This window comes from Pongo abelii, chromosome 19 (genome assembly GCF_028885655.2).
Source record: "Pongo abelii isolate AG06213 chromosome 19, NHGRI_mPonAbe1-v2.0_pri, whole genome shotgun sequence".
NCBI lineage: Eukaryota > Metazoa > Chordata > Mammalia > Primates > Hominidae > Pongo > Pongo abelii.
In genome coordinates this window covers 7060911-7084326 of record NC_072004.2, presented here as the reverse complement: position 1 = coordinate 7084326, position 23416 = coordinate 7060911, and the positions used below count along the sequence as shown (strand labels likewise).

General features: G+C 56.4%; 3 protein-coding genes across 24 annotated transcripts in view; 2 read left to right on the top strand and 1 right to left on the bottom strand.

Annotated features, from left to right (window-relative positions):
- Positions 1 to 97: 97 nt before the first annotated feature.
- DVL2 (dishevelled segment polarity protein 2) lies at positions 98 to 9321 on the top strand. 8 transcript variants are annotated; one of them, XM_063717979.1, is made up of 15 exons: positions 98 to 575; positions 3851 to 3920; positions 4218 to 4363; positions 4493 to 4590; positions 4705 to 4840; positions 4972 to 5062; positions 5206 to 5275; positions 5379 to 5518; positions 5608 to 5684; positions 6605 to 6672; positions 6866 to 6994; positions 7114 to 7245; positions 7379 to 7558; positions 8024 to 8242; positions 8350 to 9321. In XM_063717979.1, the coding sequence occupies exons 1-15, from the start codon at positions 382 to 384 to the stop codon at positions 8796 to 8798; spliced, it is 2199 nt and encodes a 732-aa protein (XP_063574049.1). In that variant the 5' UTR covers positions 98 to 381; the 3' UTR covers positions 8799 to 9321. The 8 variants fall into 8 exon arrangements, with proteins under 8 accessions (XP_063574049.1, XP_024090152.1, XP_009249506.2 ...); XM_024234384.3 differs by having other exon boundaries at positions 4493 to 4602; XM_009251231.4 differs by having other exon boundaries at positions 114 to 575; positions 4511 to 4602.
- Positions 9322 to 9396: 75 nt separating this feature from the next.
- Positions 9397 to 14806, bottom strand: ACADVL (acyl-CoA dehydrogenase very long chain). 2 transcript variants are annotated; one of them, XM_024234386.3, is made up of 20 exons: positions 14586 to 14806; positions 14435 to 14510; positions 14096 to 14161; positions 13949 to 14021; positions 13795 to 13859; positions 13567 to 13701; positions 12977 to 13121; positions 12578 to 12707; positions 12354 to 12479; positions 11791 to 11989; positions 11417 to 11521; positions 10925 to 11011; positions 10780 to 10842; positions 10586 to 10687; positions 10412 to 10509; positions 10262 to 10334; positions 10104 to 10176; positions 9948 to 10020; positions 9778 to 9853; positions 9397 to 9705 (listed from the first exon to the last, which is right to left on the bottom strand). In XM_024234386.3, the coding sequence occupies exons 1-20, from the start codon at positions 14645 to 14647 to the stop codon at positions 9565 to 9567; spliced, it is 1968 nt and encodes a 655-aa protein (XP_024090154.1). In that variant the 5' UTR covers positions 14648 to 14806; the 3' UTR covers positions 9397 to 9564. The 2 variants fall into 2 exon arrangements, with proteins under 2 accessions (XP_024090154.1, XP_024090155.1); XM_024234387.3 differs by lacking the exon at positions 14096 to 14161 and having other exon boundaries at positions 14586 to 14767.
- Positions 14807 to 14850: 44 nt separating this feature from the next.
- DLG4 (discs large MAGUK scaffold protein 4) overlaps positions 14851 to 23416 on the top strand; it is a 29845-nt gene continuing 21279 nt past the window's right edge. For 5 of the 14 annotated variants that reach the window (XR_008515276.2, XM_024234382.3, XM_054536096.2 and 2 more), the window contains exons 1-3: positions 14851 to 15826; positions 16018 to 16116; positions 16376 to 16416. Coding sequence is in view for 13 of the 14 variants with exons in the window: in XM_024234382.3 (XP_024090150.2) it covers positions 15808 to 15826; positions 16018 to 16116; positions 16376 to 16416 (159 nt within the window). In the remaining variant the exon portion in view is untranslated. Of the gene's footprint in view, positions 15827 to 16017; positions 16117 to 16375; positions 16417 to 17021; positions 17538 to 20514; positions 20856 to 22828; positions 23003 to 23416 lie in introns of those variants that run through there. The other 9 variants (XM_054536105.2, XM_054536103.2, XM_054536100.2 and 6 more) reach the window with 6 other exon arrangements.

The window sequence follows — 23416 nt, the reverse complement described above, 5'->3', positions numbered from 1 at the left end:
TGGCGGGGGCACTAGGCGGAGTCAGGCGGTCACGTGATTGGGAGGGGATCACGTGACGGAGGGCGGCTGAAGAGCGCGGGGTGGGCGCCTTTAAGTCACGTGACATGAGGAGAGGTGGGCGGGGACCTGGAGGACGCTCGCGGCGTCGGCGTCGGTGGCGGTGGCGCGCGGCGGCCGCTGAGACCTGGGCTTTGAGTCGCAGCCCGCGGCCCGCCCCCCGCCGCCACCCTCGCAGATCCCTGCTTTTTTCCCTTTGCTTCTCTCCCGTACTGGGTCAGTCCTGTCCGCGCTCGCGCGTCGGTTTGCGTGTGTGCGCAGGCGCGGCAGGGGCCATTAGCCCCTTGGGTGGGCGGTGGAGCCCGGGAGCGCGCGGGCGAGACCATGGCGGGCAGCAGCACTGGGGGCGGTGGGGTTGGGGAGACGAAGGTGATTTACCACCTGGATGAGGAAGAGACTCCCTACCTGGTGAAGATCCCTGTCCCCGCCGAGCGCATCACCCTCGGCGATTTCAAGAGCGTCCTGCAGCGGCCCGCGGGCGCCAAGTACTTTTTCAAGTCTATGGATCAGGATTTCGGGTGAGCGCAAGGCCTATATAGGACTGACGGGGGCTTTGCTAGAGTGGATTGGGCGACGTGGAGGGGCACACATCTACTTTGGGCCACACTGGGATTTTCTGGCCTATGGTGGAGCAGATTGTACTATGCTGAGGTAGGTTGACTATCCCAGGATGGACAAGGTTATGCTTGGATAGATTGAGGCGCACGGACAGACTAGGATATCCTAAACCAGATTAGACAAGATTAGGCTCTACTGGAATAGGTGGGGGCATACTGGTTTATTTTGGAGTATTCTAGTCTGTACTGAGTAAATTGATCCATTGTCTGGTTGTTTAGTACGTTCTCAGGAGTCCTGTAACGCCTGTAATCCCAGCACTTTGGGAGGCTGAGGCGGGCGGATTACGAGGTCAGGAGATCGAGACCATCCTGGCTAACACGGTGAAACCCCATCTCTACTAACTAAAAATACAAAAAATTAGCCGGGCGTGGTGGCGCGCGCCTGTAGTCCCAGCTACTTGGGAGGCTGAAGCAGGGAGAATCTCTTGAACCTGGGAGGCGGAGGTTGCAGTGAGCCGAGATCGCACCACTGCACTCCAGCGTGGGTGACAGTGCGAGACTCTGTCTCAAAAAAAAAAAAAAAAAACTTGGGCCATTATGGACTTGTATTGGTTAATCCTGGTTTCTCTTGGGGCAAGACTTGGTTTCACTGGACCACTCGGTATAGGGGCAGACAAGACTGTTGGGGCCTGTGCTAGCACAGGCAGCCGTATTGGGATGTTCTAGTCTAGATTGGTGCAGACAGCTGCGTGTGGGGGCATTGTAGTCTGTGCTAGAATAGATTGGGCTATCCTAGGGTAATTTGGGACATTCAGGGCTATCTTGGACTAGATTGGCGTGTAAATAATGCAGAGAAAGCCGTTTTGTGTTTATGGTCTTTGGGGCTGAGCTCTCTGGGTCCTCAACCTCTGCTTTTTTTTTGGAGACAGAGTCTCGCTCTGTCGCCCAGGCTGGAGTGCAGTGGCGCATTCTCGGCTCACTGCAAGCTCTGCCTCCCGGGTTCACGCCATTCTCCTGCCTCAGCCTCCCAAGTAGCTGGGCCTACAGGCGCCCGCCACCACACCCGGCTAATTTTTTGTATTTTTTAGTAGAGACGGGGTTTCACCGTGTTAGCCAGGCTGGTCTCTGACTTCTGACCTCGTGATCCGCCCGCCTCAGCTTCCCAAAGTGCTGGGATTACAGGCGTGAGCCACCGCGCCCGGCCCAACCGGGCGCTTTTTTGAAGGCAGGCTGGATTAAGTTGGGATAGCATGGGTTTTAGAAGAACTGAACAAACTGGACTCTAGCTAGAAAGATGTTTGACATGGGGATGCTGATACTATCTTGGGAGTTATCTTGGCTTTAAGTCAAGGTTTTTCTAGTTGTCAGCAATGTAATCTTGGACAATTTATTTAAATTTTGTGTCTTGATCTCATCTGTGACATGGAGAAAATCACAGAATGAAATGGTTAGTTCACGTGTGTGGCACATGGGAAATTCTTGGTGAATGGTAATTGTCATTAGCATGGAGGCTGACTACTCTATAAAGTAGATTATGGTGATACAGAATAATTTGCCTCAGAGTGGACCAAGCTGTGCTGAGATTGTATTATGTTGGGAGGAATCCTACATTATGCTGAGACGGGTTGGTAGTGACTGGGCTGTGTTGTCACATTGACAGCAAATGGATTATGTTGATATATATCCTGGCTCCCATGACCATATTAGGCTAACGGGTTAATTAGACAAGGTGTCCTAATTTGGGGCTAAGGTTGTGTGTGGAAAGAGAGAGAGGAACAACTAGGGCAGAGAGTCTGATGCTTTATACGTTTATTCGTTTAGTCGACAGTATTTGTTAGTGCTTAAGTGTCAGTGTGTGGTGTGTGGCTAGGACATGGTGTTGACCAGAGTAAGTGTTCATGATTTGATGTCGTGGTAAAGAAGAAGGGGCAAGTCCAGTCCACCACAGGGAACCCATTGGAGAGATGACCCCAAGGCTGGGCTTTGGGATTTGTCAGGTTGAGCAGATTGCTTCGTGCAGAATTTTGTGCCCAATGAGGCACAGGGGAATGGGAACCCCAGCTTGCCCTCTCCTTGGGAGCTTTCAGTCTAATGAGGAACTTCCATTGTTTGTTTGATCTAATGGGTGTTTTTTTTGTTTGTTTGTTTTTTTTGTTTTTTTTTTTTTTTTTGAGGTGGAGTCTCACTCTGCCCAGGCTGGAGTGCAGCGGCGCAGTCTCAGCTCACTGCAACCTCCGCCTACTGGGTTCAAGCGATTCTCCTGCTTTGGCCTCCAGAGTAGTTGGGATTATAGGTGTGCACCACCATGCCTGGCTAATTTTTGTATTTTTAGTAGAGACAGGGTTTCACCATGTTGGCCAGGCTGGTCTTGAACTCCTGACCTCAGGTAATCTGCCCACTTCGGCCTCTCAAAGTGCTGGGATTACAGGTGTGAGCCATTACGCCTGGCCTCTAATGGGTGTTTTTACTCAAGAAAGGACAGTCTTCTAGAAATGAATTAGAGAAAACTAAAGGAAAGTATAAGAGTAGAGGCTTTGATAAGGACCAAAGCCTTTTTCGGAAGGTTTTTTTTTTTTTTTTGAGCCGCCCAGGCTGGAGTACAGTGGCGCGATCTCGACTTACTGCAACCACTGTCTCCTGGGTTCAAGCGACTCTCCCATCTCAGCCTCCTGAGTAGCTGGGATTATAGACACCCACCATCATGCCCGGCTAATTTTTGTATTTTAGTAGAGATGGGGTTTCACCATATTGGCCAGGCTGGTCTTGAACTCCTGACCTCAGGTGATCCGCCCACCTCAGCCTCCCAAAGTGCTAGGATTAGAGGCGTGAGCCACCGTGCCTGACCTTTTTGGAAGGTTTGTAAGGAACAGGGGTGGGGTTGAGAGGAGGCTACCAGCCAGTCTCGTTAGATAGGTATCTTAGGCAGCTGCATCAGCGTAGGGGATTGCCTTTGAAATTGGACTAAGAGGTTTGAGTCAGACTCAAGGAAGTCTTTGGAGCAGCACTGTGCCCCTGAGGGTGCGTTAGGGAGAGGAGAAATAAGGAAAGGGGATTGAGTTTGGAGATTTCTTAGGTGTCAGAGTGCGTTCTTTCAATGTAAGAGAAGACCTGAACAGGGCAGGAGAAAGTCAACATCCTGCAGCCAGGTGAAGACTGGGGGAAAGTTTGGTGGGGGTGGGGGTGGGGGTGGGGGTGGGGATGCTCCAACTCACTGACTCTACCTCGTCTCTTGGCAGAGTGGTGAAGGAAGAAATTTCAGATGACAACGCCCGCCTCCCCTGCTTCAACGGAAGGGTGGTATCCTGGGTAAGAGGTTCTGACACCGAGGGCCAGGTCCCCTCAGCATTGCCAAGCTCCCCCAAGCCTCAGCCTGTTTCTGTAGCCTCCCCAGGCCAGGCGTTAGCAGCCCTGGCTCTTTACCTCCTGTCTGTTCGGAGAGCCGGCGAGAGGCCCTCAGCCTTCTCCTTCTGGAGTCTCTAATACTTGCTAGGTTTTTTTGCTCTTCTCCAGCTCTCTGAGACCCTTTCTCATTCTTTCACTTACTGCCACCTGTCACACTTTGATTCCCAGGTGAACCAGTGTTTATCATTTGCACCCTTCTAGCTGGTGTCCTCAGATAATCCCCAACCCGAGATGGCCCCTCCAGTCCATGAGCCTCGGGCAGAACTGGCGCCTCCAGCCCCACCTTTACCCCCTTTGCCACCCGAGAGGACCAGCGGCATTGGGGACTCAAGGCCTCCATCCTTCCAGTAAGTCCTTCAGATTCCTGACTGCGGGGGTGGGAGGTGAGGAGGGAACCCAGGCCTTTGGTAGGGGACGCCTAGGATCCGGAGCCCTGTTCTCCTGATGTGGGTTGGAAACCATCTCTGCCTGTTCAGCCCTAATGTGTCCAGCAGCCATGAGAATCTGGAGCCTGAGACAGAAACCGAGTCAGTAGTGTCACTGAGGCGGGAGCGGCCTCGCAGGAGAGACAGCAGTGAGCATGGCGGTGAGGGGCAGGCCTGGGGGCCGGGAAGGGCTGGGCCAGACCCCAGCCTTGGTGGGGTGAGCAGGGGGAAGCTTGGCTCCTGAGCTTCCTGTCCATATGCAGCTGGGGGCCACAGGACTGGTGGCCCCTCAAGGCTGGAGCGCCACCTGGCCGGATACGAGAGCTCCTCTACCCTCATGACCAGCGAGCTGGAGAGTACCAGCCTGGGGGACTCGGACGAGGAGGACACCATGAGCAGGTGTGGCTCCGCACAGCTCTCCCCAGCTCACCCAGCCCCGTCTCTCGTTCTCCAGTCCATCCTCTTGTTCTTTCTCTTGGCCCCATGACCACTTTGGCCTACGTTTGTTCTCCTTCCCAACCTCCTGGCAGGTTCAGCAGCTCCACGGAGCAGAGCAGTGCCTCCCGCCTCCTTAAGCGCCACCGGCGGCGAAGGAAGCAGCGGCCACCCCGCCTGGAGAGGGTGAGGGCTTCCTACAGGAAGGCTGGTGCTGGGAGAAGGTGGGGCATGGGCTTTGGTTTGGGCGGTGCCAGGACACCGGCAGCACCCCAGGGTTGACCCTGGGTTATTGAAGGGCACTCTAGCTCCTTCTTTTCCCACCACAGACGTCGTCCTTCAGCAGCGTCACAGATTCCACAATGTCTCTCAATATCATCACAGTCACGCTAAACATGGGTATGGGGAGAGCCTGTGGCTAGGGCGTGGGGAGGGCCTGGTCTCTAGGGTTCCGGGCGTCCTGTGGCTGGGGCTCCTGTCCTCACATGGCCTCTCTCCACAGAGAAGTACAACTTCCTGGGTATCTCCATTGTGGGCCAAAGCAATGAGCGGGGAGACGGAGGCATCTACATTGGCTCCATCATGAAGGGTGGGGCTGTGGCGGCCGACGGGCGCATTGAGCCAGGGGACATGCTTTTGCAGGTGTGCTGGGGTAGGGCCGCAGAGCTGCCCTGCACGGGGGCCCTCAGCCTCTCCCACCGTGTCTCTGACCCACTTGCCCTCGCTTCCAGGTGAATGACATGAACTTTGAGAACATGAGCAATGATGACGCCGTGCGGGTGCTGAGGGACATTGTGCATAAGCCTGGGTGAGTTGCGGAGCGGGTTGCAGGTCCTCAGTCCTCTTTTTTTTTCTCTTTCATGTTTTGTTTTGGAATTTTAATAAGTACTAAGACAGCCGGGCGTGGTGGCTCGCGCCTGTAAACCCAGCACTTTGGGAGGCCGAGATGGGTGGATCACCTGAGGTGAGGAGTTCGAGACCAGCCTGACCAATGTGGTGAAACCGTGTCTCTACTAAAAATAGGAAAATTAAGTGGGCATGGTGGCGCACGCCTGTAGTCCCAGCTAGTCAGGTGGCTGAGACAGGATAATCACTTGAACCCCGGGGGGTGGAGGTTGCAGTGAAACGAGATCACGCCACTGCACTCCAGCCTGGGCGACAGAGCAAGACTCCATCTCAACCAAAAAAAAGTGCTAAGACATAACGTTCAAAGTACGTGAAACAAATGCACGACGTAGCAAATAATACTAGAGTGAATATCCATGTCACTGCCACCTAGACCATCAAATAGGAGATAGCTGATGCCCTGGAACTTCCTTCTCAGATGTCCCTTCCTGCTCCCAAATGCCTCACCGCCCCAGGGGTAGTCACTCTCCTGACTTCTTCGGCCATCACCATAACAAAGAAAAGCTTTGCCTCACTGGATAGTTACCACCCTTGCATGTATCCTTGAACACCGCGGTTTCGTTTTACCTGTTTTTGGACTTTCTGTGAATGGAATTGTACAGCGTGTACTCTCTCGTCTCACTTGGCAGTATGTTTTTAAGAGTTTTCCATGTTGATGAGTCATCCACATTGTGGTGCTTTCCACCCTCACCTTCTCTAGCCCAGCCGCGATGTGCTTGCTTCTCCCTCTTTGTGTCTCTTAATCCATCCTTGCTTCAGACCCCCGCCCTCCTGAGGCCTCCTCTTCCCCTGCACCCTTGACTGGACTTCTCTTCCCCATAGCCCCATTGTGCTGACTGTGGCCAAGTGCTGGGATCCCTCTCCTCAGGCCTATTTCACTCTCCCCCGAAGTGAGTGACACTCAGGGAGGGGCCTGAAGTTGGGGGTGGGGGCTGGCTAGGAGACTGGGGCTGGGCCTGTGGTCATGGGGAATGGGTGGGAGGAGGGTCCAGGCAGAGGTGGAGCAGGAGGCTGAGTCAGGGAGGGACTGGGCTGGCTTTTGGGGACTGAGAATGGGTCATTTTGGTGCCATCTTTGTCCCAGATGAGCCCATCCAGCCAATTGACCCTGCTGCCTGGGTGTCCCATTCCGCGGCTCTGACTGGCACCTTCCCAGCCTATCCAGGCTCCTCCTCCATGAGCACCATTACATCTGGATCGTCTTTGCCTGATGGTGAGCCGCCAGCCCACCTCATCCCACCCTCCCAGCAGAAGGCTGTCCCGCAGTGGTCTGACCCATTGCCCTTGTGGGAGTGATCCCTGACCCTGGTTCCCCGTTGTCTCCTCTGCCAGGCTGTGAAGGCCGGGGTCTCTCCATCCATACAGATATGGCATCGGTGACCAAGGCCATGGCAGCTCCAGAGTCTGGACTGGAAGTCCGGGACCGCATGTGGCTCAAGATCACCATCCCTAATGCCTTTCTGGGTATGGCTGGGTCCTGGGCAGGTGGCTGAGAAGGGGAGGAGGAGGTGACCAAAGCCAGGAATGGCACAGGCAGAGGCGAGAGCAGGAGTTGGAAGGAGAACCTGAGGCCTTTTTCCACTGTGGGTGCTCCCAGGCTCGGATGTGGTTGACTGGCTCTACCATCACGTGGAGGGCTTTCCTGAGCGGCGGGAGGCCCGCAAGTATGCCAGCGGGCTGCTCAAAGCAGGCCTGATCCGACACACCGTCAACAAGATCACCTTCTCTGAGCAGTGCTATTACGTCTTCGGAGACCTCAGTGGTGGCTGTGAGAGCTGTAAGTCCCCCTGCCCCAACTCAGGGAGTGTGGCTTTGCCTGCCTTGTTCTGCCTCTCCAACCCTAGACCTAGCCCAGAAACCGCAGCCAGGGCCACCATGGATGGTCGAGCAGCGTGTGTCCCGCACTAGGTCCTGCACTGGCCGAGGATGGGGGCTGACGTCCACCCATGTGCGGCTGGACAAGCCATGTGCCGCCGGACAAGCCATGTGCCAGGTGCAGGACTGTGTCCACCGGGGGAAGGTGCACCTCTTACCTGAGTCCCGCAAAGACGTGGGTAGTGGCTGTGCTCCTGCTCTCATGGCAGTAGATGGGAGTTTCCTGTCAGAGACCCTTGTGAACCCCTGTTTTGAGCTCCATCGTGGGTGGGTCTGGGAGAACTGTTGCCAGTTCCTCTCCATTCGGTGTCTTGGGGCCCTAGCCTCTTGAAGCAGTGATTTCTCCGTCTCTTCCCTCGCTTTCCAGACCTAGTCAACCTGTCTGTCAATGACAACGATGGCTCCAGTGGGGCTTCAGACCAGGACACGCTGGCCCCTCTGCCTGGGGCCACCCCCTGGCCCCTGCTGCCCACTTTCTCCTACCAATACCCTGCGCCACACCCCTACAGCCCGCAGCCTCCGCCCTACCATGAGCTTTCATCTTACACCTGTGGTGGGGGCAGTGCCAGCAGCCAGCACAGTGAGGGTGAGTCATCCCCACATACCTGTGCGGCCAGCATCTGAGGGTGGGTGAGAGGGGAGCCAGGGAGGAGCCTGGGTGAGGACTCACTTGCCCCTCCCCTCCCTCCACAGGCAGCCGGAGCAGTGGGTCGACACGGAGCGATGGGGGGGCAGGGCGCACGGGGAGGCCCGAGGAGCGGGCCCCCGAGTCCAAGTCCGGCAGTGGCAGTGAGTCCGAGCCCTCCAGCCGAGGGGGCAGCCTTCGGCGGGGTGGGGAACCAAGTGGGACTAGCGATGGGGGCCCTCCTCCATCCAGAGGCTCAACGGGGGGTGCCCCTAATCTCCGAGCCCACCCAGGGCTCCATCCCTATGGACCGCCCCCTGGCATGGCCCTCCCCTACAACCCCATGATGGTGGTTGTGATGCCCCCACCTCCACCTCCAGTCCCTCCAGCAGTGCAGCCTCCGGGGGCCCCTCCAGTCAGAGACCTGGGCTCTGTGCCCCCAGAACTGACAGCCAGCCGCCAAAGCTTCCACATGGCCATGGGCAATCCCAGCGAGTTCTTTGTGGATGTTATGTAGCCCACTGTGGGGCCAGGCTGGGCCTGGCGCTCCTGGTGTGTGACTGGGTGTCCTGGCCATCACGTGCTTGCTCTTACAGTGCCTGGGCTCAGCCTACCAGCTGCTGCCTTACAGGAGATTGTGGCCACTGTGACTCTCACCAGCAGTGCCTGGTTCCTCCCCCTTCCCTCAGGGGTACACAAGGGACCTTTGATTATTTTTAGCTTTGTTTTTTTATAAGCCTTTTTGGGGGTTAAAATAGAGTTTCTTACATTTTTGGGACTTTTTAAATAGGTGTTTCCTCTTTTATATGAAGAATTCCTGTCCGTTGGGCCCCTTCTAACCCCAGAATGTGACCTCCTCCTCCAGTTACCCACAGCCCTGCCCTGTGCAGGGTTGGGGGTGGTCAGCGGTACCCTGGGGTTAGGCATCCTAGACAGCAGCCTGAGGAAGCTGGGAGATGTGGGCCATGTAGCTGCCTTTGTTACTCTATTTATTTTAGTCACTTGTATAAAACACCAAATAAAGCAATAGAGGCAAACTCCCCACGCCTCTGGCTCCTTTCTTTGGGAGGGAGGCAGGCAGCAGAGGGAAAGAACCGTCACACAGGAGCAAAGCATGACTGGTTAGAAATTTTATTATTTGCGAGGCAGTAAGTGCTCTTGAGAGCAGGCACAGTGCTGGGAACACTAGGCCCCTTCCGGACAAACCAGGGCCCTAAGGAAACGGGCTTCGGCTTTGGCTTGAGGGAAGGCACATAACCGGGCCAGGCCCTGGACGGGAGTATTCAGAAGCCAAGTGGGTTGCTGGTGACTACACCACCCCGCTCCACCAAGGCCTTGGAGATGCTTTTGAAGTTGCGGTAGAGCTCTTGCTGCCCGGGGTCAGACTGCAGGGCGGCCATGCCCTCTCGGATCCGAGCTGCAGCCTGGGGAGAGGGAAGGAGGGGTTGGGCCTGTACCTCTAGCCCTCACCTGAGCTTGGCAGTCCCGAGTCTCACCTCGATACACCAGGTGTCACAGAGCATTTTCTCATGCTGGGCCGTGGGGTGGCCCTCACTTAGGGATCTTGAGGCCCTGGCAGGAAGCAGGAGATGAAAATAAATCTGGGCCGGCTGGGATCCAGGCCCAGGCCCACTGCGGCTCAGGCATTCCCTGCCTGCCTCCTCACCTCGAGAGAACCACCACCATGGCATAGAGGTCGATGGCCCCGTCTGCCAGCCGCTGCAGAAGAAACTGTTCATCTGTTGGGTAGGTGGGGTGGGGGTGGGGGCGTTAGTTTCAAGGAGAGGAAAGGGAGGGGCGGAAGGGTGTAGGGCTCACTCACTGACAATCCCCTTCTTGTGTTTTATCAGCTTGGCCTCCACCACAGTGGCAAACTGCTCCAGAGCCTGTACTGCCTGAAGAGATGGGGACAGTGCGGGGCTCAGAGGGCCGTCGGCTGCAGTCCCTGATGCAGGCTCTCCCGGACCCCTGGCCACTTACCAGCTCGCCGCTCCGACTCAACTCTGGGTGGACAAGTCCACTGAGACTCAGGCCGCTGCCCAGCCCTGCCCGCCTGAGAGGAAGAGGGAGAATGACTGGTTAGTTGCCATACACCACCCTGCCCTCCCCTGGCTCTGGCCCTAAGCCTACCGCCTCAGCTGTTTGCCTGCCTCTCCTAGCAGGAGGCCAGCATTCCCAAAGGGATTCTTTAGAGCACTGCCAAGCCCAGAGAGCTCTTTTCCTTTGTCCTATGGGGGAAGAGGGTCCAGCAGTCAGGACTCGCTGTCCTCCCCACCTCTACCCCCACCCAATTCTCCTTCTTACCATACAGCCCTGCAGAGCCACAAACAGCCGAAGAATGTCATTTGTCCCCTCAAAGATCCGGAAGATGCGAAGATCTCGGAGCACACGCTCTACTCCAGGTTCCTAGCACAGGGCCACACAAATTATATGCCCATGCTGAGATGTGCCTACCCACCCCTGGCCCAGCCGAGGCTCTGCAGAAGATCATCCTGTACCTTCATGAAGCCCATACCCCCCATGATTTGGATGCATTCATCTGTCACCTTCCAGGCTGCCTCCTAGGGACAAAGAACAGATGAGACTGGTTTTGGGAGCTGAGCACCCAAGCTGGACTCCCTCCCAGCATGCCTGGGACCTCACCGAGCCAAAGATTTTGCTGATGGCGGCCTCTATCTGGAAGTCCGTGGATCCTTGGTCCATGTTAGCACTCACCATGTAAGCCATGGACTGAGGTTGCATGGTTGGGACATGGGAAGGAAAATTGCAAAGGGCTTTGTCAGACTTGGCCTCATCACCCAGATCTCCAAGATAAGGGCTGACCTAGCTTGTCAGGTCAGGCAGATACTTGTTCTGGGTCAGTTCATCAGGTGCTTCCAGGTATTTGTTTTCTTAAAAGGGGTGGATGTAAGGGATGAGGTAGAATTAACTTCTGGTACTGCTGGCAGGCACCTGAGCAGAACATCATTGCTGTCTCCCTTCCAGAAGCTGAGCTGACTATGCCTCCCCGCATCCCCTAGGGCATTGGTGTAAAGCTGGAGACCCACTGCCCCAGGTGCTGCTGGGGGTTGTAGTCTGACCCGACTGGGAAGAAAGCCCCAGGGCTCCAGGGAGAGGGGCTTGGGAGGCCCTCACCTCAGTTACATACTGCAGCATAACCATCCGTGCCAGCTTCTCCTGGATCAGCCCAAAGTTGTGAATTTTCTCCCCAAACTGGGTACGATTAGTGGCATGATCTACCTGGAAGAGGGTCCACGCATCCTGCTGTGGTTCAGTGTGGTTTTGCAGTCTCCCCAGGAGAGGGGCTGGGCTTGTGCCAGAGGGATGAGTTTTGCATACAACCAGAGTTCGGTCTACGCTGGATGGAGACCTAAGCTAGCAAGTCTGGGGCTGCTGGTAGGGGAGGAGTTTCTAGTGTAGGGAGTGCCTGCAAGTGATCAGGGACACATGGCAAGGGGGACAGTGAGACTTCTGTTCGGGTTACCCAGGGACTCGGGCAGGGTACTCACCGCCTTAGCAATGATGCCTCTCATGGTACCTGCCAGGGCCGCAGCCATGCCAAACCTTCCATTGTTGAGGATGTGCATGGCGACCTTGAAGCCACTCCCAACCTCACCCAGCACGTTCTCCGATGGCACCCGTACTCCATCAAAGAACACCTCTGCTGTGTTTGAAGCCTTGATGCCCATCTTCTTCTCAGGGGGCCCACTGTGCCAGGGCAGTGTGGGAAAGCAGAGGTGTGTTCAACAGGTTGTCACTGGGGGAAAAACTGCTCCTTCGCTCCTTATGCACCAGGGAGGAATGACAACTCCTAGACTATTAGAGGCTACAGCCACCACTTCCCCTCAGGCCCTGAGGGCTAAGGAGGCCTGGCTATGTCCTATTTTGTGTTGGACTTGGTTGCTGGAGCCAAAACTTTAGCTCAGTTTCATACATATTAGTCCCAAAGGCCACATGCAGTCCACCTGCTTTGGCCTTTGCACACATCCCCAGGGTGATTTGCAACAGCCATCTGCCCAGGAGCCCAGTCCTGCCCCTCAGTCCTAAGCTCCCCCAACCCAAATTCACTCACTGGGTAACGCCCCCGAAGCCCCTCTCCACCACAAAAGCTGTGATCTTCTCCTTCACGGCTCCTGTGGCTGGATCTGTAACTGGTGTCTTGGCAAAGACTGTGAAGATGTCTGCTAGGCCCCCATTACTGTGGAAGAATGAGGGGATATTCAGGGCATGGAGGACGGGGAGCAGTGGGGCCTGGAATTGGGCGGAGGAGAAGGGGAGAAATGGGAGGCAGATTGCCTGATCCAAAGCTTGCTTCCATTGAGGGTATAGTATTTTCCACAGGGGCTGGGCACAGCAGAGGTTCGGATGGAGGCTGCATCTGACCCGCTTGAGGGCTCAGTTAGACAGAAAGCGGCCACAGTCTCCCCTGTTGGGGAGAGAGCTCCTTACCCCAAGTTCTGATGAGCTTCAAAGTCCCCTCGGCCCACTTCCCCATCCCTCCAGCAGGCAGTTCCCCCTTAACACCTGGGAGTATCCAGTTTTCTTTTGCATGTCCCAACCAGCACACTGTGATGCCTCCCCAGAACCTTCCCCCAACCGAAATGCCCAGCCATCTGATAATCTAAGTGCCAACTGGCCTAATCTGTGCCAAGCCCAGTATGCCCCCCATCCCTAGGTCTCCTAGGGTTGCCTCACCAGATGCCAGCTTGGGGAGGTATTTTTCTTTCTGGGCCTTTGTGCCAAAGAGCAGGATGCCTTTGAAACCGATGCTCTGGTGGGCCCCCAGGGTAATGCCCACGCCAAGGTCATGCATGCCCACGATCTCCACCAAACGGGCATACTGGAGGGGAAGCAGGAATCTGGGGCTGTCACTGGCTGCAGGGGGACCTGACCTTAACAGGAGAGTGTGGGCAACAGGGCAGTTCCTGGCCTGGGCCATCCCCAGTGTGTGGAAAAGAAGTGGGGTGTGCAGAGGGCACAGCAGAGAATGCTGGTCTGTCTTAGGTCTAGGTAGGAGGGTGACTTGCTACTAGTCAGTCTATTGTTAGGCAGTCCCCAACTTAAAGATTTGTAAGGACTTGGGAACCAGGGTGAGGCCCATGGTTCAGGCCTAGGGGACTGCATGTAAATTGTGTTATGTTTGGACAGTTAACATCCATCCCACAGGCACCCAGGGCAGGTGCTTAGAAGAGACCTTAGCCTTAGTCTCTAGGTCTATGGCAAAGGAACTGAGTCTGCCAAGCTGGGGTATGGGATACTGGGATGTGGCGATAGGGTGCCCTCACCTGGGTGTTGCAAAGGCCCACACCACCCAGCTCACTGGGCACTTGCAGACCAAAGGCCCCCAGCTCCTTGAGGCCCTGCCAAGTGGTCTCCTCCACCATCTCCAGAGCGTCATTCTTGGCAGGATCGTTCACTTCCTGGGGAAGGCACAGGATCCCACATCCAGGCTCCTTTTGAGCTTAACATCTCCAAACACCTCACCAGGGACCAAGCCCCGAGTCATTCCTTACCTCGAAGAAACGGGACACAGGCTCCACCAGCTCTTTAAGAAACTGTGTCTGCTCTTCGTTGAGCACTGCAGAGGGTGGGGGACAGGCTGGTCAGGCCAGGCTGGCAGGGGAAACCACCCTGGCCCCACCCAGCTCTGATTATCCCTTCCCTTACCGGACGGGTATGGGAACACCTGATCTGTGGTGAGCTGGCCTTTGAACATTCCCACAGCAAAGGACTTAGATTCCTGGGCAGAGAGAGGCGAATTTCAGGGCTCTGGTTGGGTCTGGCTAAGGTCCACCTGGCCTCGGGGCTACCTACCGCCTTGGCCGGTTTTTTCCTGGTCAGAGCGTCAGAGGGGTGGGAATCTGACTTGTCCAGAGCCAGCTGGGAAAAGAGACGGTTAGCAAGTCCAGGGAAGGGACTTCCGCTGTGTCAAGGGGAGCACGGGCGAGAGCCGCGCGGGGAGGCGGCGCGAAGCGGTGACCTTTCCCCTAGTTCCGCCCTAGGGCACCCTGGCTTGCCCTTTCCCCTACTTTCGGCTACAGAGCAGTGGGCAGGTACCTGGCACCAAGAGGGAGATCCCTGCCGACGGCGGGAGGCGGGCGCCGAAGCGGACCGCCACTCCCACACCCCCTTGCCAAGGCTGCCGTGACTTACCTGAGCGGCACCTCCGGCATAGGGCCGCCGGGCAGGGCCGGGCCGGGGCTGCCCCAGGAGCGCCGTGAGCCGCGAGCTGTGGGGAGTGGGAGTTCAGTCCTGGCCCGGTGCCCAGGGCCGCTGCCCACCGTCCCACTTGTCACACACAGACCTTCCGACCCCGAGCCTCAGCAGCTGCCGCCCCAAGCTCGGGGCCATCCGAGCCGCCTGCATCTCCGAGTCTCTCCGGGCGCCGCTGGCTCGAGCTCTGACCCAGCTCTGGCGTCCCGCACGCCCAAGTCCTGGCGTCCTGCACGCCCAAGTCCTGGTGCCCCTAGCCCTGACTCATCGTCCACAGTGCACCGGGCGGCTGACGGTTGTGGGCCCCGGGGCACGCTGGGAGCTGTAGTTCTCTGGAGCCCGGCCCTGCGTTCCGCTGACTTAGAGGGATCTCCAAGCGTCCCTCGTCTCCCCCAAACTCCTTAATCCCGCCCGTCCGAACTAGAGTCTAGTCCTCCGACGGGGTGATGGGATAGGATAGGACAGAAGAGGAAGGGGCGTCAGTCACTGCAGCCAGAGGGATGGAGGTGGACTGAAGGGAGGGCTTCTCCGGTGGGGTTAGAATGGAGAAGTGGGGAAAGAGAAGTGTAAGGTAGATGGCAGAGGTAGAGACATGGAAAGACACAGACTCTAGGGTTCCTGATGAAATCTATCTCGGCCAACACAAAAGGGAGGGTACAGTGGTGGGGGGCACCCAAGCTAGGGTGTGAGTACCCTAAGTATATTCTTCTGAGATGTAGACCATTTCACTAACTCTTGAAACAGCTACAGTTTCACAGTAGGAAGTCCCCCCAGATTCACTGCCCCTCCCTTAATAAAGCCTCTGAGACCTTCCTGAACACTCCCTTCTGTCTCTGCCCTCTGTTCCTTCCAGAGACCATGTGCCCAGGCAGATGGATTCCTCCCGGGCCTGAGAGGAACTGCAGGAATTCTCCTGCCTCTTACTCGTAAAACTCCAACTTCTCTAGCCCTAGGTCAGGAAGTCCCAAACAATTTCTACCCCTCTTTCTGCAATTCTCATCGGGGTGAGAGGAGGCCCAGGAGGAGAGAGAGCTGGGCTCAGCTTCTTTTTGAGCTGCTGGAGCCCTCTGTGAGGAGGCCCTCTTTGCTGGCGTCTCAGGAGAGTGTGGCTAGGTTCCGCCTGCCTATGGGAAGAGGGGGCCAGGGTGTGTGGAGCGAGATGGTGGCGGCGCTGGTGCCTTGGGACCTGGGGGAATGGGACAGCTGGTCGGTTCAGAGACGGCCTACTTTACTCACAGCTGGAATTTAGTGGGGAGAGGCAGCTCAACTCCAATCCTGGAGGATTAGGGAGATTAAAGTGAGAGAAGAGAGAGATGTCCCAGAGACCAAGAGGTGAAAAACAGGGCTCCTTGTAGAGGGGAGGCCTGGGAGCGAAGTGGGGGAGTGGGGCTCGGAGATCTTTCTCCCCAAATCTTTCCATAGGGGCTGGGGTGAAGGGCACAGGCTGGGGAGATGAAGTGACAGTGTGTTCGTCTTCCTGTGTTGGCCTCTTCCCTGTCCCAATTCTCCTTGCGTCTCACTAGCTCCCAGGTCAGCCCTCTGGCTCCTGGCACCCCCACTGCTGCGGTGGGCACCCCCCCTCCTCACAGTGCTGCATAGCGACCTCTTCCAGGCCTTGCTGGGTGAGTAGCCTGTTTTCTGAGGGACCTGGGCCTCCAAGGGCCGTTACCGAACTTCGGGGGCTGTTTGGGAGCCTGGAGATCATTTGGTCCAAGCTGGAGCCCCATGCAGGGTCCTGCCTATGGTGTCCTCCATGAGTGTGGACCAGCCTTGGCTGAAAGGGCTCCTCCCTTGCCAGCCAGCCAGCAGCGGTGATGACAGGGGTGATGTGCCTGGAGAGGCCTGGGGTGGGGAGGTAACTCAGTTCTGTTCCTGTGACAGACATCCTGGACTATTATGAGGCTTCCCTCTCAGAGAGTCAGGTAAGGAGGTGGGGGCGAGCGCCTAATTTCCTGAGGGGCAGGCAGGGCTGGAGGGGTGAGCCAAATATCGCTAATATTACCTGGAAACTTGGGGGCCCTGCTGACAAAAGCCTGAGTCGGTGGCCCAGGGACTTGGGGCACCGAGAATGCACTCTCTGTGGTCTGTACCCACTCTCCCTTTCTTCCTTGTTTTCTTTGGCTGCCCCAGTTTCAGGCACTAAAGAGTCTAGGGCTTAACTTTTTAGGTTTCCCCCTGAGAAACCTGAGGGAGAACTAGGCCCCCAGGGATTGCCTCCTGCAGCTCCTCCCTCACACCCGACCCCCTACCGCCTGCCGAGAGGCCTCCCTCCCGTATTCAAATAACCGTGGGTGCTCCCAGCCCAACTATAGATGCTTCCTTCTCTAAGAAATGAAATCCAGCCTCATCGTCTTTGCTGTCATCACTGGTGGCTGGCCAGGTCTCCATGTTTGCCTCAGGGCCTCTGTGCTTCTGCTTCTATCTCCTTTCCCATTATCCGGGTTCCTGCCAGCACGGGAGGAGTTAACTCTGCCAAGGCACCCCCCCCATTCTGGCTCCTAGCTCCCTCCCTCCCTCCCCCTGCTTCCTCTCTCCTCCTCTCTCCCCTTCCCTCTTCGGCTCCACGGCTCCCTCGGCCGCTGCCGTTTCCAACCCCCCCACCCCACTCCCCCGCCACGGCCCCTAGCCCCTGGCCGTTTGGCAAGAACCCCCCCTACCCCGGGGCTCCCCGAAATCCAGTTCCCCTCCCCCACCCCAGCTCATGCCCCAGCCCCCGAACTCCGGGGCTGCCAGCCCCCGGTGCCCCCGCCCCTCCTGAGAATCGGGGTGTGCTCCCCAAGCCCCCTCCCCACCACTGGGGAGCCCCTTTTAGGGCCCCCTTCCCCTCCCTCCCACGCTCCCCTCCCCTTCCCTTCTCCAACCCCCTCCTTCCCCTCTCACCCCTCCCCCCATCCTGGCCCCCCCTGCAAAAGTGGGGTGCGGAGGGGGGAGGGGTGAGAACCCACGGAGGGGAGGAACGAAACTCCGATGAAGTCAGAGCCCCTTACCCGCCGCCGCGGCCAGGCCCCCCAACATGGACTGTCTCTGTATAGTGACAACCAAGGTAAGCATGATGGGGGGGCTATAAACTGGGGGGAGGGTGTGAGTTTGTGGGGAGGGGTTAGTAGGCCTTATCTGGGACTGGCGCCCCTGGAGTGGCAGCATCAGAAGTAAGATGTATTTGGGGGTCTTAATTTAGTTTTGGGGTTCACATCTGAGAAAATGCTGGATTTGGCCACAGGTGCCCCCTGGAGTGATCCCTTTGTACCTGTAGGGAAATGGAAAATTTAGGATATTCCATGGTTTGGGGGGCCTGGCGGGTTTGGGGGTTCATCAGCGCTGTTTGAGGGAGACTTATTTAAGGAGAAGCCTGGCTCATAAGGGAGTCCTGCTGGTCTATGTGGGAAGGTGGGCTATGTTGGGGGGTTCCTCTTTCCTCCCCAGGGAAAAGCTGGCTTCCAAGGGCCTTGTCCAGTTTTGGGGGGCTCCTGGCATGGGGTAAAGGTTATTGGTTGTGAGTGCCTGACTGGTCTGGGGGTGTCAGCTGGCAGGGAAGGGGTGGGCCTTCAGACTCTAGAACAAGCATCTCGTGGTGGCTGCATTTAGGGATGCTCTCTCAATTTGAGGGAACTGTTAATTTAGGGTTCAGTCATATAGAATGGAGATAGTTGGAAGTTGTCAGAGGGCTGGGGCCCTGGCATGGGATCACCTGAGGGAATGGACCAGGTGAGGCAAGGATTTGGGGGTACTCCCATAGGAGGCAGAAGATTGCAGCAGCCGAGCTTGCCAGCCCCTGAGGAGGAGGATGAGAGGCTTAGGGAGAGAGGGGATTTGAGGAGGGGGACCGGGTGGGTGGTGCACAATTTAGGGGTGGCCCAAAGGCAGGTGCCCAATGTCCCCATCTCCTCCCACACTGTATCTAGCCCTGATCAAGAGAGAGGGAGAAGAGCAGATGTGGGGACTGTTCCAGATACCCCTAACGCTTGGGATCAAGGTTGGGGAGGACACCTGGATTTAAGGGTCCCTGAGGGCTTATGACCGAAGTTACTGAGGTTACTGGGGTGAAAAGGTGTAGGAGGAGGGCAGGGCTGGCAGCGATGGGGATCTGTGCAAGAGTGTCCCTCTGGTTGGAGCCTGGCAAAGGCAGGAGATCTCGGATGGAGCACAGGCGAGCTCCTGGTGGGATGCAGATACCTAGGCTCTGCTTGGAGACTCTGGGACTGGAGAGCTGGATTCCTGGTGTGTGGAGGGAGGCTTGGGCGGGTGGCAGGCAGCTGGGGGCTGGGGGGTGGGACAGGAAGTGGGGGCCGGGGGAGGCGGGGTCCGGGTGAGTCACAGGCTGGGGAGGGGGTTATATTTAGTGGGAACTGCAGCTTTTCATGGGAGGGAGCTGAGGACACACATGTTCCCTGCCACAAACTCACACATGTGTGTACACATGCATTGTGCACGTGTGAGGATGGCTGGAAGGGATTGGGGGCTGAGGACCTTTAGATCTGGAGCCCCCACCCTCTCTCCACCAGGGCGACTTGCTTGTCCTTCATTCTGTGGGTTTCGGGCTTTCTCCCAGGCTGCCTCTTCCCCACATCCCCTGTAGTTTCGGTGGATTTTTATGCCTCAGTTTCTCTGGCCTGGTTTCCTCTGCTCCCGCTGTCTTCTGCCCTTAGGCCTGTCACTTGGCCTTAGGCTCCATGGCTGTGGTCCCCTGTATTCCAGGTGTAAATAGAAAGCCCGCTGGAATGTGTGGGCTCTGCTTTCAACACGTGAACACACAAATGGGAGCGAGGGTGAGGGGCTTGCCAGCACTGGCAGCTATTCTGGGTGGGTGGGTGGCCTTATTCATTACCCGCTCCAGACTCCTACTTCTTCCATGGAGCCCAGGGTTGAGCATCCCTGAAGGAAGGAGGCTTACAGAGCAGATCATGCATTTGGGGTTTACAGAGGCGTGGAGACCCAGGCTTGCCACATTCCTTGGCTGGAAAACTTGTCAGCCTCGGTATGGTGGGGACTCCAACTCCCATAAGGCCCCGAGGCACAAGATCCCTCAATGTTAGAGGGTTGCTGCCTATGGCGCTGTTGGGAGTTGTGGTTCATCTCTATCCAGGGCAGCCAGCGGAGGGTAGCCCAAGAGGAGCCTGCAGGGGGCACATGGCTCCTGCTTCCCCAAATGCTGGATGGGGTAGGGAGTGCTCAGGCTTTGCGGTCGTTGAGCTCCCCAGCTCTGCCTGAATCTTCCATCTTTCATTGCCTATATTTAGACTCCTGCCGCAGTAATTTAAGGAACATTTATTGAAAGCCTACTGCGTGCTAGGCCCTGTGTTGTGTGCAAACTCCACTCTACAGCGATCACTTTGTCTTTCTTGGTGCCTTTATCTCTGCCAGCATCTCTCGTCTCTGAGCATCTCTTTCTCCCACTCCGCCCCCGTCCCTCCCCCTTTCCCCGCGCTGCTGCCGCCGTTGCCATGGTAACCGGCGACGACTGAAGCTGCGTGGCGGACTGGAGGGCCGGGCGAGGGTGGCGGAGGGCGGAGCAGAACAAGTGGGGGTGGGGATACAGTGGGGGAAAGACTGAGGCTATTTGCCAGAGCCCCAGGAGCGAAGCGGTTAAACCCTCCGGGTGGTCCTTATTGGGCAAAGCCGAGATGCCGGGGGCGGGGCAGTGTGGCCGACGGCCTCATTCATTGGCCGGCAGGGGCGTGGCGGAGGGACAGTGTGGGCGAGGCAGGGGGAGCGAACGGGCGGGAAGTGGACGGAGGCGTGGCCTCCCGGGCAGGTGGGCGGAGTCTGGCTTACTCTATCGAGGGAGGCAGCAACCCTCGGAAAGGGGAGGAACCTTGGGGCTGGGTTACCTGACCGAAATGAGGGCGGGGCTGACCTGGGATGGGCGTGGCGTGGCCCCCCGTGCGTAAAGGAGACAGGGTTTGAGGAGCTATTGTCCAAGTAACTTAAGGGCGCGGGGGTCTTTGGAAAGGAGAATCCGGGGGTTGGGAAGTCTGACGTCTCAATTTTCCTAAGATGGAGGTCTGTTCAGATTTCATCAGAGCACCCCTCCTACCTCAGCTCTGTGTTCCCAGGAGACGGTTGCTAGGCGACAGCAAAGTCCTTGATTGCTGCGTTGCCAGGCAACAGAGAAACGGAAAATGGAGGGAAAAGGGAAATGGGGGATGGGGAAGGGTCTTTATGGGCCATGGCGCCCACTGGTGGATAAGAAGGCCTGCACGTTTTCTATTCTAGAAGGAATTTTGAGTCCAGCCCCTTCCGCACTGACTCCTTGGATCCTCTAGTGATCCAAGCCTTCCTACCAGATATGAAACTAGGACATTGGGGGTCATCTTGGGGGCGCATGTAACAGATGCCGATCAACGGGGTCAATCTCGCTTGGGTGAGATTCTAGGGAAGTCGTCATTTCTACCATGTATGGGCATTTTATAGAAGTCAGCCGATTTGAGGAGACCCCTCACTGGGTTTTAAGAGCTGGAAGGGTGGGCGTTCAATGGGAGAATATTTGGAAGAGAGGCTTTCAGGTTAAGTTGTTTGGGAGAAAATGGAAATCTCTGAAGAGACCTGAAGGAGGCGGTTGGGAGTGTTCTGGACGATTTGTGGGTCATTGCAAATTGCCGGCCGTATCTTTGGTGTGTATTTTTTGAGGCCTGAGTGTGGAGAAGATATATTTGGGAGCAATCTTCCGACAAAGTTGGAATTCAGAATCGTGGAGGGGATGTTGTGGGCAGCCAGAAAAGGGTGTAATCTATGAACCTCAGGGGTAAAGAAAAGGAGAGGAGGTGCCAGGTGCGGTGGCTCACACCTGTAATCCCAGCACTTTGGGAGCCCGAGGCGGGCGGATCATGTGAGGTCACGAGTTCGAGACCAGCCTGGCCAACATGGCGATACCCCGTCTCTACTAAAAATACAAAAAAATTAGCCGGGCGTAGTGGCGGGCGCCTGTAATGCCAGGTACCCGGGAGGTTGAGGTGGGAGAATCACTCGAACCCGGGAGCCGGATGTTGCAGTAAGCCGAGATCGCGCCATTGCACTCCAGCCTGAGAGACAGAGCGAGAATCTGTATCAAAAAAAAAAAAAAAAAAAAAAAAAAAAAGAAAAGAAAAGAAAAAAGAAAGAAAAGGAAAAGGAAAATACTTTTAATTAATTAATTAATTTTTGAGACCGACTCTCACTCTGTCGCCTAGGCTAGAGTGCAGTGGCACGATCTTGGCTCACTGCAATCTCTGCTGCCCAGGTTCAAGCGATTCTCCTGCCTCAGCCTCCCTAGTAGCTAGGATTACAGGCGCCTGCCACCGCGCCCAGCTAATTTTTGTAGTTTTAGTAGAGATGGGGTTTCACCATCTTGGCCAGGCCGGTCTTGAACTCCTGACCTCATGATCCAACTGCCTCGGCCTCCCAAAGTGCTGGGATTACAGGTATGAGCCACCGTGCCCGGCCAAAATTTTTTTTTTAGAGATGGGATCTCACTATGTTGCCCAAGCTGGTGTTGAGCACCTGGCCTCCAGCGATCTTCCCGTCTAAATTTCTTCTTATAAGAGTTTTGGAAAAAATTGATGAGATTGCTATTTAATTTGGAGGGTCTGCTTTAAAGTAGATTAAATATTTCCTGAAATTGGGTTCTGGTGTGGATTTGGAGACTGGCATATTAGGAAGTCATGAGTATCTTATTAGATTCGGGGGTTTGGACAGGGGATCCCCAACAAATTGGAGGACTTGTTATTTGGATGTTTATATTAGAGCAAGAGTAATATTTGCAGTAATTGCAAGGTCCCTGTTAGTGGACTGGCAGATAGATATGATATAGAAAGGGATGATTTAGCATATATTAATTTGGGGGGCCAACAAGGCTCTGTGGTTCCTTAAACTCTTGAAGAAACATGGGCTGCCTATCAGGTGAGGCTGGACTACAGGGGAGTACTATGCTGGGTAGAGTAGGAGATGCCTTGGAATCTGAGGAGATGCTATCCACAGCACCAATCTTGTGGGGGTTTGGTGGGAGAGGCAGTGTAGATCCCTTGGGGGTTCTTGTGAGAGAAGTGCCGTTTGCTTCCCTGGACTCTGGGAGTCCAGTAGTGACGAGATGTCCAGTGAAGTTTTGGAATGGTTTGGGGTCTCGCGATGTTGGGGTTGGGGGATTAGATGGGATGGAATAAGGGGTCCCTGAGAACTAGAGAGATAAACTGGTAAATTTAAGTCTGTCTCTATTTGTAGAGGGGTCGGAATAGAAGTATACTGTGGAAAGTGAAGTTCACAGAGAAACAGCGTGAACCAGGGAAGTTGGTGGCTAAGAGGGTCTCCCCTCACCCCTCTCTCCCAACGTGACGCTCTCCCTTACTGCGCAGGCGCCGTTCCCCCCGCCTCCGGCCGCAGCCTCCAGTTGCCGCGGCCGCCGCAGCCCCCGCCCCTCTGCCCCTCCCCCTCCCCCAACCCCGGGACCCTTGATATCCCACCCACCCCCTTCCCTCAGTCCCCCTCCCCTTCTCCATGTCGGCTCGGAACAGATTCGCCTCCATGTGTCTCTGCGTGGTACGTGCCGCGGTATGGGCTCCGGCCCCGCTCCCCTCTTCCCGGACCCCCGCAAATATCAGGGTGCAAGCTTCAAGCGCTGTCGCTCTTCCTTCTGCTTGGTGCGGGGTCTCTGGGTTGCAACTTCTCGCGGACAGGCGCCGTGGGTCGCCCCTCTTATCATTCACTTTGACTCACACCCCTATGCTTTGGGGGTGCAAGCCTCGGTTCCAGGTCATTCTGTGCAACTGGGGCTCCGGTGAGGAGGGGCCAAAGGGGAAGGAACAACAGCGACTCCGTCCGTGGCCCCCGTTCCCCAGGGCTTTTACTTGTTTTAAGCCCTAATATATTGGGGGTGCAGATATGTCCCAGTAGCATCTGAGTTGTCTGGGTTAGGGCCCTGAGTCCCAGTAGGATAAAGGGTGGGGGGGTCCT